General features: G+C 39.4%; 1 protein-coding gene across 2 annotated transcripts in view; it reads left to right on the plus strand.

Annotated features, from left to right (window-relative positions):
• Window positions 1-12,958, plus strand: part of brat1 (BRCA1-associated ATM activator 1) — a 69,741-nt gene that overhangs the window by 15,117 nt on the left and 41,666 nt on the right. For both annotated transcript variants that reach the window (XM_072559501.1, XM_072559502.1), the window contains 4 exons: window positions 772-919; window positions 3,794-4,205; window positions 8,598-8,717; window positions 10,930-11,024. In XM_072559501.1, the coding sequence (XP_072415602.1) occupies window positions 772-919; window positions 3,794-4,205; window positions 8,598-8,717; window positions 10,930-11,024 (775 nt within the window). The remainder of the gene's footprint in view (window positions 1-771; window positions 920-3,793; window positions 4,206-8,597; window positions 8,718-10,929; window positions 11,025-12,958) is intronic.

Genomic DNA, 12,958 nt, shown 5'->3' on the forward strand with positions numbered 1-12,958 from the left:
GAGCTAGTTTCATATAATATGAATGACTATGTTTTGTGTAATTATTTATTAAAGATGTAGTTTTAAAGTTATATAGAAGCATGAGCTTTCAATAGATTTATAAATAGATGCATAGAGGACAAAAGCCAATAAACTATTGCTAAAACAATATAAAACAGTTTTTCCCCATGATGATCAATATTCTGGGCAATCGAAGGATGGGCAGACGGAAGAATGAAAATGGGAGGTGCACCAGGGCCCATAATTTCTCTCTGGCCTGTTTATAATCAAGCTTTTAGACATCACTCTACTACTCCTTATGCGGCACTGTCAAATTATGTTTGACAATGCATCTTTAAAGTGCCTAAGGGTGTCTTAGCAGCACTACGTAAATGCAAGAAGTCAGTAACTTCAATGATATGTTTACTTTAAATTTGACTGAAAGCACAATTCCTGGTAGTTTTGACTGAAGTAAAATATCCTTTTGTATCATGTTAATGCTTTGTATTAACGTAAAATTAAAGAAAGTCCCATTTGAATGGTATTCTGTCTGTCTTGGGCTTTCAATTTTTTGCGGTGGTGGGAAAAGAAGGGATGATTGGGAAATCACTTAGGCCCACAAGACGGCAAGTTGATAATCATCACCTGACTGTAATTTTCTTGATTTTCTATTTTAAATTGCTGAAAAAAGATGAAGTGGCAGCTCAAAAAATTTTTCTATGAAATAATTTATTTTTGATTAATGTTTACCAATCAAAAATGTTTGTCCAATCAATGTTGTTGCTGTCTCAGGATAATGGAATTATGAGCAGCCTATTTGGGAATCCGACAAACCTTGGAACAGAAGCGTGGGAGGAAGCAACTGTACGAAGTGGATGGCTCTTAGGGATCCAAAATATGTTGCAGCATGAGGCTGTAATTCGGTTTCTCTATAAATATGGTAATCCCTTCGTCTGATTTTTTTTGAATGCAGACAATTTCTGTTGTAAATATTAAGGTTAATGAAAAGTCTCGTGTGCATGATTAATGGATAGTGAAAGCCTGAAATGTATAGAAACTTAAGAAACAAATATGGAGTAGTAATTCCTTCTGTTTTGGGGCCAGTTAGTTCAGTTTGATGGATGGCTAGTTTGTGATGCAGAGTGATGTCAACAGTGTGAGTTAACTTCCTGCACTGGCTTAAGGACACAGTGAAAGTCTTGCCTTCTCAAGCTCACTCCTGGAACACATCGCCTATAAGACATGGTGACCTTTAAGTTAATCCATCACCAGTTATCTCTTTCTAATGAGAGAGCAGCCTTGTATTCCACTGGGAGACAATGGTTCCTTTACCTTAACCATTTTGTATCTGTGCAGTTTGAGGAGGCTGTCTCTGCATATTTATTCCAACACCGGAACATTTTGTATTTATCCCTGGGATTGTAACTATTACCTATTTTGTCTTTTGTCATGCTATGATACCTGCTAATTTTACTACTGGCCAAATCAGATCCATCATTTTCATGGTTTTCTTTGATTTAATACCATGCTTTTTCTGTGAAAAGTAAGAACATAAGGCTGTCAATTGGTTTTAACAATAAACAGCAATTTATCGTATAAGAAACAAGAACAAAATAAAAAACAATTTCTCTAAGTAAAATACAGTTTTAAACATTTCAAAACACAAAGCAAACCAAAATCCCATCTACTATCCAACAATATTAAATAACAGTTCTTACCAGCCAGCAAAATTTCCTTTCCCAATCAAATCTCTAGGTTTCACGAAATTCCTCAGTTTCTGTCCTTTGAGCTCTGAAGTCTTATCCTTCAGTCTTCACATAACTGAGATCTTGGAATTTCTCAGCTTCGAATAACCAATGCAGATTTGTAACCAAATACTTATGGTCTTAGCTTAGAAAAGCCCAAAGATTGGGACACCTTTGGGGTTCAATTCATAGGGGACCTTACTGAAGTCAGTTGACAATAAAGTCTTGCCTAGAAAAAGATTATTCCGATCAGTTAGGAAGTAAGTTATTTAAATTCTTTCTTTGAAGTAACTTACATCCTAACTGATCTAAACAATCTAAACAATTTAGGCGAGACTAAACTGTTATGACACGGGGTAAACTCTCCTGCTTAATTTAAAACCTGCAACACAGAAAAGAATTATCCCATGCAGTAATCTGTAGAAATTCGAGTTGCCAAGAGTATTTAAAGTAAAAACTAACAACTTTATTTCTTAAAGTGTTACTGAATAATTAACTAACAACTATGTACAAGTTCTTACTCTAACCTATCTTTTACCTTTTTATAATACTAGTCTGATAAAACTCCCAATTAAAATTTACAAAACAACGCTTCTTATCTCAAAACTAGGCAGCTTTCGGATCTTCTATTTAGATCTTCCTGTATTTTCTTTTCTTCTTCTTAGGAATTTCTGCGTCACAAGTTACTGATTGCTAAAGGTACTTTTAAGAGAGCTACTTTTTCAGATAGTCTTTTACCTGCTGGGGCTTGGCAGTTTCCTCTCAACCGTTCAATTTTTCCCTGGTCTTATACCCCAGAGCATTGGATTGTGTCATTGGCTTTTCAGATTGTCAATATACTCAATTCAAACTTGATTAGATTTTGGTATTTTTCGGGATATAAGTTAAACTGATTGGTCTAATTCGAATGTGTTTTTTGTCATTTCCAGCCAACCAGCTACTCCAGAAGCTGGAGCACATGTTACGTTGTACCTTATTTAAAACACTTGGTGCTGTCACTGCTATCTTTTAACTCTCTTAAAGGGTATAGTTCACCCACATCTTCATAACAATGCTGTCAAATGATTTCAGTAAGGTCCTCTATGAACTGAACCCCAAAGGTTTTCCAATGTTTAGGCTTTACCAAGCTAAAATCAATCCTTGATTATTTCAAACCCAAAAGCAATCACATGTATTTAAATGCTTTTCTTCTCCAGTTGTATGCCCCTGCAGTATATCATTCCTGATTATAGGCTTTTTCAAAATTCATTTTTGGGACGTGGGCATCCCTGGCTGGCCAGCATTGATAGCCCATCCCTATTTCCCCTTGGGAAGTTGATGGTGAACTGTCTTCTTGAATCGCTGCAGTCCATTCCTATGAGTTGACCCACAATGTCAACTCTCCTGCTCCTCGGATGCTGCCTGACCTGCTGTGCTTTTTTCAGCGCCAAACTTTTCGATTCTACTCTCCAGCATCTGAAGTCCTCCTCACTTTCTTCTACCACTACAGTAGAAACAAACTTCCATTGACATTCCAAGAAATCTCGGATCATCTATTCACTGACACGTACTGATTTAAAATCATGGTTCTGATACGATTGACGGAGTTAATTTTCAAATACCTTTCCAAAAACAGACTAACATCCTGGTTTGAACTCATGCAAAAAAATGTTAATACATATAAATCATTTTTCATACAATCACAAACTTGCAAGAACTGTTTCTGAATTTTCACAAAGGTTAATTATTTGTGTTTTAGCCAGCATTGTTTTTAAAGTTTGGATCAGGCCTGTGTTTTGATTATATCACTGAAACTGCTTGATTAACTAGTTCTGTAAGCCTTTATTTACATTGAACTTGCCCCATTTTAAGTTGTGAAAAGTGTTTTACGTCATTGGTAATAGCAGGTTAATGAAACCTGTGTATATGCATTAATGTGAAAGTGCTACATCACAACTTTTATAAAAATGACGCCAGTAGATGAGTGTATGGCACTCTGTTTGGTTTTCTATTTTATCAGGAAAATTGCTATATGTCCTGTTACTAATTTCAGCAAAAAATAACATTTACTTTCTCCTTTTTATCAACAGGATGTATCGATGAGATTATACAGCTTCAGAAGGATCCCAGTATATTTGTGGCCTCAACAGCTAGCCAACTTTTAGCAAGCATTTTGTCTTTCTCTTTACAATGTTCCACACATGCTACTCTGGGAAATAGTAGCAAAACCCAGTTAACTAACAAAGTTACAGTTTTGCATTCTGATGATTGGTCAGATTGTATCTGTGCAATTACTGGTCACATTGAAGATTTTCTGAGGTCAGATATCACTTCCAATGTCCAACAGGCTCTAAAGCTACTATCCAAGGTGTCGGGAACCATGTATCCGGTTGCCATAATATTTTTGTGGCCTAAGATAGAAGAAAGTATAAAGTTACTTTTGAAAGGTGACCTGACTGGAATTGGTCAACCCTTAGCAGAGCTTTTCTTGAATGTATCCAGGTAAGAGTGGAGCAACTAATAACTGTGTAATAAAAGCAAAATACTCTGAATTCTGGAAATTTGAAATATAAGCAGAAAGTGATAAACAAACTTGACATCACATGTATAGGGAGAAAAAGTTAATGTGTTGCGTCCAATTTGACATTTAAAATCTCTACAAATGCTGCCTGACATGCTGAGTTTCTCCAACTGAGTGCTGAGTGCTAGAAAAGCTAAAAGGTCTTAAAATTGATAAATCTCCTAGCCCCGATGGGCTACATCCTAAAGTTCTGAGGGAGGTGGCTGAGGAAATAGCAGAGGCATTGGTTGAGGTCTTTCAAAAGTCACTGGAGTCAGGGAAAGTCCCGGATGATTGGAGGATCGCTGTTGTAACCCCCTTGTTCAAGAAAGGATCAAGACAAAAGATGGAAAATTATAGGCCAATTAGCCTAATCTTGGTTGTTGGTAAAATTCTAGAATATTTAATTAAGGATGACGTCTCTAAATTCTTGGAAAAGCAGGATTGGATTAGAACAAGTCAACATGGATTTAGTAAGGGGAGGTCGTGTCTGACAAACCTGTTGGAATTCTTTGAAGAGGTGACAAGTAGGTTAGACCAGGGAACCCAGTGGATGTGATCTATCTAGACTTCCAAAAGGCCTTTGATAAGGTGCCACACAGGAGGCTGCTGAGCAAGGTGAGGGCCCATGGTGTTCAAGGTGAGCTACTGGTATGGATTGAGGATTGGCTGTCTGACAAAAGGCAGAGAGTTGGGATAAAAGGTTCTTTTTCAGAATGGCAGCCGGTGACAAGCGGTGTCTCGCAGGGTTTAGTGTTGGGGCTGCAGCTGTTCACGTTATATATTAATGATCTGGATGAAGGGACTGGGGACATTCTAGCGAAGTTTGCCGATGATACAAAGCTAGGTGGACAGGCAGGTAGTACTGAGGAAGTGGGGAGGCTGCAGAAGGATCTAGACAGTTTGGGAGATTGGTCCAGGAAATGGCTGATGGAATTCAATGTGAGCAAATGCAAGGTCTTGCATTTTGGAAAAAAGAATACAAGCATGGACTACTTTCTAAACGGTGAGAAAATTCATAAAGCCAAAGTACAAAGGGATCTGGGAGTGCTAGTCGAGGATTCTCTAAAGGTCAACATGCAGATTGAGTCTGTGATTAAGAAAGCAAATGCAATGTTGTCAGTTATCTCAAGAGGGTTGGAATGTTAAAGCACCATTGTGCTACTGAGACTTTATAAAGCTCTGGTTAGACCCCATTTGGAGTACTATCCAGTTTTGGTCCCCACACCTCAGGAAGGACATACTGGCACTGGAGCGTGTCCAGCAAAGATTCACATGGATGATCCCTGGAATGGTAGGTCTAACATACGAGGAACGGCTGAGGATCCTGTATTCATTGGAGTTTAGAAGATTAAGTGGAGATCTAATAGAAACTTACAAGATAATACATGGCTTGGAAAGGGTGGATGCTAGGAAATTGTTTCCGTTAGGCGAGGAGACTAGGACCCATGGACACAGCCTTAGAATTAGAGGGGGTAAATTCAGAATAGAAATGCAGAGACATTTCTTCAGCCAGAGAGTGGTTGGCCTGTGGAATTCATTGCCGCAGAGTGCAGTGGAGGCTGGGATGCTAAATGTCTTCAAGGCAGAGATTGATAAATTCTTGATGTCACAAGGAATTAAGGGCTACAGGGAGAATGCGGGTAAGTGGAGTTGAAATGCCCATCAGCCATGATTGAATAGCGGAGTGGACTTGATGGGCCAAGTGGCCTTACTTCCACTCCTATGTCTTATGGTCTTATGGTCGAATATATTCTGCTTGTTTTTCAGAGCTATTTAATGTTGTTTTGGCATGATAAATAAATCTGGTAAAATGCTTCCTGCATTTTGAACAAGATTTAACAGTAAATTGTAATGTACACACCACCTTTAATGTAGAAAGGCATCCCAAACCATATCTGAGCACTATAACATAATTTGGTGCTGAGCTACTTAAGGAGTTATTTGGGCAGGTGAACAAAATACAGAGGAACTTCAATTATCCGTACTTTGGGTTATCCGAATAAGGTTGCAAGGTCCCAATTCTTAGCTAAACTGTGTTATTCGGCATTTGATTATCCAACCGAAATGCTCCTCATCCGTGTTCTTTGATAATTGAGGTTCCTCTGTACTCTTTAAATGAATAGGTTTTAAGGAGCATCTTAAAGGTAGGTAGAGATGGAGTGAGATAATATGAATTGATTATGTTTCCAGCTGGATTAATTTTTAAATCGAAAATTGTGGAATCTAGTGTCTTAGACTTGTTGGAGGTAGGAGAGGGCTGGGTACAGTGAAAAGCTTAGAGCCTCCTGCCCATGAGTTCATCTGCTTAAATTATGACGCAAAGTTGTTTCCTCTATCCTGCTGTGGTACCACTTGGAGGTACTTGCATCATATTATGCATGTTCCTGTGTGCGATTCCAATTCTAAAGCTTTAGAACTAAAGCATTAGCCAAGTTGTTCAGAGAAATAGCCAAAAGTATTATAATTACAATTTATCTCAATTTATTTTGTGAATAAATCCAAGAGAATGTGCTCTAGCAACATTGAGAGTGCAACACATAAAGGTGGATAAATCCCTGGGACTGGATCAGGTATATCCTAGAATTTTGTGGGAAGCTATGGAAGTGATTGATGAGCACATTGCTGTGATATTTGTACCATTGATAGTTACAAGTATGATGCCGGAAAACTGGAGATTGGCTAACATATAGTGCCATTACTTAAGAAAGGTGGGAATGAAAAGCCAGAGAACTATAGACCGGTGAGCCTATAGTGGGGAGGTTGTTGGAGGAGATTCTGACGTACAAGATTTATATGTATTTGGATTAGGAATGGACAGCATGAATTTGTGTATGGAAAATTGTGTCTCACTAACTTAATTACATTTTTTGAATAAGTGACAAATAAGATTGATGCAGGTAGAGCAATGGATGTTGGGTACATGGACATCAGTAAGGCGTTTGATGATGTTGTGCATGGTGGAGTGGTTAACAAAGTCATATCACATGGACTGCAGGAAGAATTAGCCATTTGAATACAAAATTGGTTCGAAAGTAGGAGATGGAGGATGATGGTGGAGGGTTGCTTTTCAGACTGGAGACCTTGTGGTGTGCCACAAGGATTGGTGCTGGGTCCATTGCTTTTTGTCATTTATATAATTGATTTGGATATGAATATAGGAGGAATGCTTAGTAAGTTTGCAAGTGACACTAAAATAGGTGATGTAATGGACAGTGAAGAAGGTACAACGGAAACCTTGATCAGATGGGCCAGTGGGCTGAGGATTGGCAGATGGTGTTTAAACTAGTTAATTGTGAGGTGCTACATTTTGGTAGAGGAAATCAGATCAGGACTAAATGGTAAGGTCCTGGGGAGTTGCCAAACAAAAAGACCTTGGAGTGCAGGTTCACAATTCCTTGAAAGTGGAGTTGCAGGCAGACAGGATAGTAAAGGAGGCATTTGGTACACCTACCTTTATTGAGTGCATTGAGGATATGGGTTGGGAGGTCATGTTGTGGCTGCACGGGATATTGGTTAGGCCACTTTTGGAACACCTATGTTCAGTTCTGATATCCATGCTAGAGGAAAGATGTTGTGAAACTTGAAAAGGTTCAGAAAAGATTTACAAGGATGTTGCCTGGCTTGGAGGATTTGAGCTGCAGGGACAGGCTGAAGAGGCTGGGGCTATTTTCCCGGACTGTCGGAGGGTGAGGGGTGACCTTATAGAAGTTTATATAGTCATAAGGGGCAACATTTTCATGCTGAGGGTGGTGCATGTATGGAATGAGCTACCAGAGGAAGTGGTAGAGGCTGACATAATTACAACATTTAAAAGGCATCTGGATGGATTCATTAATTGGAAGGGTTTAGAGGAATAGCAGCCAAATGCTAGCAGATGGGGCATAATTAGTTTTGGATATCTGGTCAGTATGAGCAAGTTAGACTCCTCTGTTTCTGTACTGTACATCTCTATGACTCTAAATAAAAATCCTGTGAATTCACCATTAAGTTTAGAAAATTAGCAGAGTGCAACATTACAATTTTGACTACCTAAACATTTAGTTTTGCTGATCAGAAAATTGAAAATTCTGCTTTTTGACAATATTCTCATTTCCTGAGATGATCTTTTGTCATGATTAATTAGTTATCTATTGGTAACATGCCAGGTACCAATGACAGTATCTGTGGAGATTTCTTGCATTCCTGATCAGGGGTAGTACCACAGAAGCTGGAAGTAATTGAGGAGACAAATATTTATGGCATTTTGCTTGGTATCAAAACTTTGTGATGATTTGTGAGGACTTTTATTTTGTATTTAGAGTGAAAAGGGTAACTTTGATTTTATTCTGCAGATCATTTCCAAGTGAAGTGCTGGAGCCTACGTTCTGGGAATTGCTATGTCTCTTATTGAGATCAATGAATCAGATTGAAGCATTGACATTAGCTTCTGGAATTCTAAAGCTCAAAACTTGGTATGGAAGTCTGAGCATTTACTTGTATTATATGTTGTTAAAGTATATGGTTGAATAAGTAAGTCGTATGTGTCATGAAATTACCATGTGGTTGGACATTGACTGCTGCTCCAATTCAACCATATACCACTCTAAACCCTGGGATTTAATGTAAAATTTACTTGCTTAGAGGGTGCACTCTCAATTTAATCTGATACTTCTACTTTTGTCAAGAAAAGATGAGCTGATACATGCTTTGATGTGAATGTTCTCTTCAGATTATTGTCGACTAGCAATGCAGCATCCATCGGTCCCAGTTTTTAGGTTATATCCAAAACAGCATATGTATGCGACTATGTCAGACACTGATTTGGTCAAACCCAAAGAAGAGATTTTTATTTAGGTTTGGATCCTCCAGATTCCACTACAGACCCAGTCCCATCCATTGCAATGTCTTTCACTGCAAATTCAGTGGATATCCTGCTCTTGAAGGCTCTTAAATGCTTAACTATGTCTTTTTGCTTAACCCATCTTTTCCCATCTGGTGGTATGCATTCGATGTAACTTTGCTAGATCAAAGGTCTGGGAGGTGAAACATGAATCCTGCTAATCTTAGTCATCTCTCTCTCCTGTAGGTGCCTCAGACAGTTTTTTGTAACCCTTCCTTGTTAGAGCTTTTGTCTTTTCTAAGTTATGCCCAAGATTTTATACAGGCAATGCTGTGGGAAGATATGCAACTTAGTGACACTGTTCTCTTCCATGTGCGGCATGGTGGCACAGTGCCAAAGACCCGGGCTCAATTCACGCCTCAGGCAACTGTCTGTGTGTAGTTTGCACATTCTCCCCGTGTCTGCGTGGGTTTCCTCCAGGCTCTCCGGTTTCCTCCCACAGTCCAAAGATGTGCAGGTTAGGTGAATTGGCCATGCTAAATTGCCCGTAGTGTTAGGTGAAGGGGTAAGTGTAGGGGAATGGGTCTGGGTGGGTTGCTGTTCGGAGGGTCGGTGTGGACTTGTTGGGTCGAAGGGCCTGTTTACACATTGTAAGTAATCTAATCTCAAGTAATCAAATCTAATTGTTTTTATTCTTCATAAACATGTAGCATCTGACTGTGTTGATGATGTTTGATACATATATAGTGTGAAGCTGCTGGCAGACTGATGTGGCTTTGCTAATTCATGTCTGGAGGTTGATCTTTAATCCTCTCTCCTGGCTTTCTGGGTAGGAGACACCCTCAACATTCTACTGTCTGATGGTTGGAAGGGAGAGCCTTGTTGCCTCCCAGCCATCATTGTCTTCTAATAGCTGATCGGCCTTGGTCCTGCTACTGTCTAAGACTACTGGTTATGTCTTGAAATGTAAACAATTCTTTGAGGCGATGCCCTTTGAAATCATGATGCAATGGATAACTGAGAGGACAGGACTGTGGAGAGTACTCCTCTGACTGTGTTGAAGGTGTCCATGCTGATCTTAACAGAGCAGCTGGAGTCAAGGTCTAAGGCTTTGAAGGTGTTAATCTATCATTGAGAGTGCTTTATTGGCATGCAATATACCAGTGGATGCATTGAAATCAGTGACGATGAGAACAAGTGGCTTCTGATAGTCTCTACGCTCTACACGGTTCTCAACTTGATCTGCCACGCTGGAAACCTTTTATTCATACAAGATACTGGCTACATCTACCACTAGAAGTGTTTCCTAACATTTCTGAATGGTCTGACCCTAATTCTCAGTCAATGCCCCCAAGTTTTAGAATCCCCAACTATTGGAAATAGATTATATTTATCTACCCTGTCTTTTCCTGTTATTATCTGGAAGAATTTGATCAGATCATCCTTCTAAATTCTAGAGAAAATGGGCCTAATTATAAATTATAATTAAATTATAATCCTTATAACTTAATACCTGAAGTCCAAGTATGACTCTTGAAAAATCGATGTTCTATTAATTACCCTTTAACTGGTTCTAACCCACCTTTCCAAAAAAAAAGAGTTGTTAGTACAGAGTTAAATTGAGATTTTGTGTAAATCATAGAAATTGCCTCTCCAGGTTTTCAAAGTTGTTAGAATATGTATTCCTAAATTTTTCACCAAATTCCAGTAACTTCACAAGATTTTATGCAGCCTCACAATCAAGGATATTGTCTAGTAATTTGTAGATTTTCTTTATAAGCTCGTGGGACATGCATTCAACCTTTATTTATTGGTTTTAGCTAATCCTTTGTATTTTTTTGTAGTCCACAGTCACTGAGGATGCAGGCTGTGACAACACTATTCCAACCATTGAATTACATCATTGCTGTGACATCTGTGCAAGCCCCAGAAGATGCAGGTATGTTATGTAAATAATTATACAACAGTCCCAGTAACAAAATTAATATTGCCTATGCTGAATTTTGCCTTCAGTTAGAGATTTGAACTTTTTACGTAATGAATTATGATGGCATTTAAGTGACTACGGTCGTATCATTTGTGCAGAAGTAGTGAAGAGCCAGCATATAGGCAAAGGAATGGATTTGCAGAAGAACGAGTTGTCATGTAATATAAATACCTCTGTTAGGGGCACTGCAATCTCTTCCCTATCTTCCCACAATATACTAGAATAGACCTCATAAGCTACTGAGGATTGATCTACCTTTATTTGTTTTAAGATTCCAGCACTTTCTCTTCCCTGTTGAGGATTCTTTCCAAGACATCACTATTTCCCAAGTTCCTGAGCTTCCATGTCTTTCTTCACAGTAAATACTGACAAGACTATTTTGTTTAGTATCTTACCCATCTCTGCCGGTTCCACATAAAGGTGACCTTATTGATATTTAAGGGGCCCTATTCTCTGCCAAGTTACTCTTTAGGCCTTATTGAAACTTGCGTAAAGGCTTCTAAAAATTCAAATAAACCACATCCCCCACGCCACCACGTCCCTCCTACACCCTTATTTTTCTGCCATTTATATTCACACCAACAAATAAAATCCAAGAAGCTCAAAAACACATTCTGTTTAAGAAAATGTGTTTCTAAGGGTCCTGTTATTGTATAATGATATATCTTTTCTAACATATTTCAGCACATTCTCGACCTACTGTCAGGCTAGCACTGTTTGGTTTCAGACTAACTGCACAAAGGGTTTTGGGAATCTTTGTGTATCAATCTGAAAAAGGTATCTTACAGGGTCAGCAGATCATAGAGAAGGGGCAGCACGGTGGCTCAGTGGTTATCACTGCTGCCTCACAGCACCAGGGACCCAGGTTCAATTCCTGCCTTGGGTGACTGACTGACTGTTTCCGGTTTCCTCCCACAAGCCAAAGATGTGCAGGTTAGGGAAATTGATCACGCTAAATTGCCCATAGTCAGGGACAAATATGGGAAGTGGGTCTGGGTGGGTTACTCTTTGGAGGGTCGGTTTGGACTTGTTGGGCCGAAGGGCCTGTTTCCGTACTGTTGAGAATCTAATATATATAAATAAATCTTCCATAGAATCCCTGTAGTGTGGAAACAGGCCATTCAGCCCAACGGATCCACACCAACCCTCCGAAGACCCGTTTCCCCAACACTATCCCTGTAACCCTACATTTCCCATGGCTAACGTATCTAACATACACGTGTTTGAGCACTATGGGTAATTTAGCGTGGTCAATCCACCTAACCTGCAGATCTTTGGACTGTGGGAGGAGACCAGAGCACTCGGGGGAATCCCTTACAGACACTGGGAGAATATGCAAACTCCACACAGACAGTCACCCCAGAGTGAAATCAAACCCAAGTCTTTGGTGCTGTGAGGTGGCAGTGCCAACTACTGAGCCACCAGGCCCCTTACTTGTACTTAATGAAGACCCAGTTACCATTTTTAGTGGCAATATTCATATGATTAAGAGAATGATAAAAGAATGATGAAGCAGGTCCAGGGTATTAGATCTAGTTATGGGTCTCATGCTGAAAAATGGGACTAGTGTCACAGAAACATAGGAAGTAAGTGCAGGAGTAGGCCATTCAGCCCTTCGCGCCTGCACAATCATTCATTATAATCATGGCTAATCATAGTATCCCATTCCTGCCCTCTCCTCGTAACCCTTGACCCCTTTAGCTGCAAGGACCATGTCAAGCTCTCTCTTGAATATATCTGATGAACTGGTCCCAACAGCTTCCTGTGGGAGAGAATTCCACAGGTTTACAACTCTGAGTAAGAAATTCTTTCTTATCTCAGTCCTGAGTTGCTTTCCCCTTATTCTTCGACTGTGACTCCTTGTTCTGGACCTCCCCAAAATTGGG

The sequence above is a fragment of the Chiloscyllium punctatum genome, chromosome 40 (genome assembly GCF_047496795.1).
Source record: "Chiloscyllium punctatum isolate Juve2018m chromosome 40, sChiPun1.3, whole genome shotgun sequence".
In the NCBI taxonomy this organism is placed as follows: domain Eukaryota; kingdom Metazoa; phylum Chordata; class Chondrichthyes; order Orectolobiformes; family Hemiscylliidae; genus Chiloscyllium; species Chiloscyllium punctatum.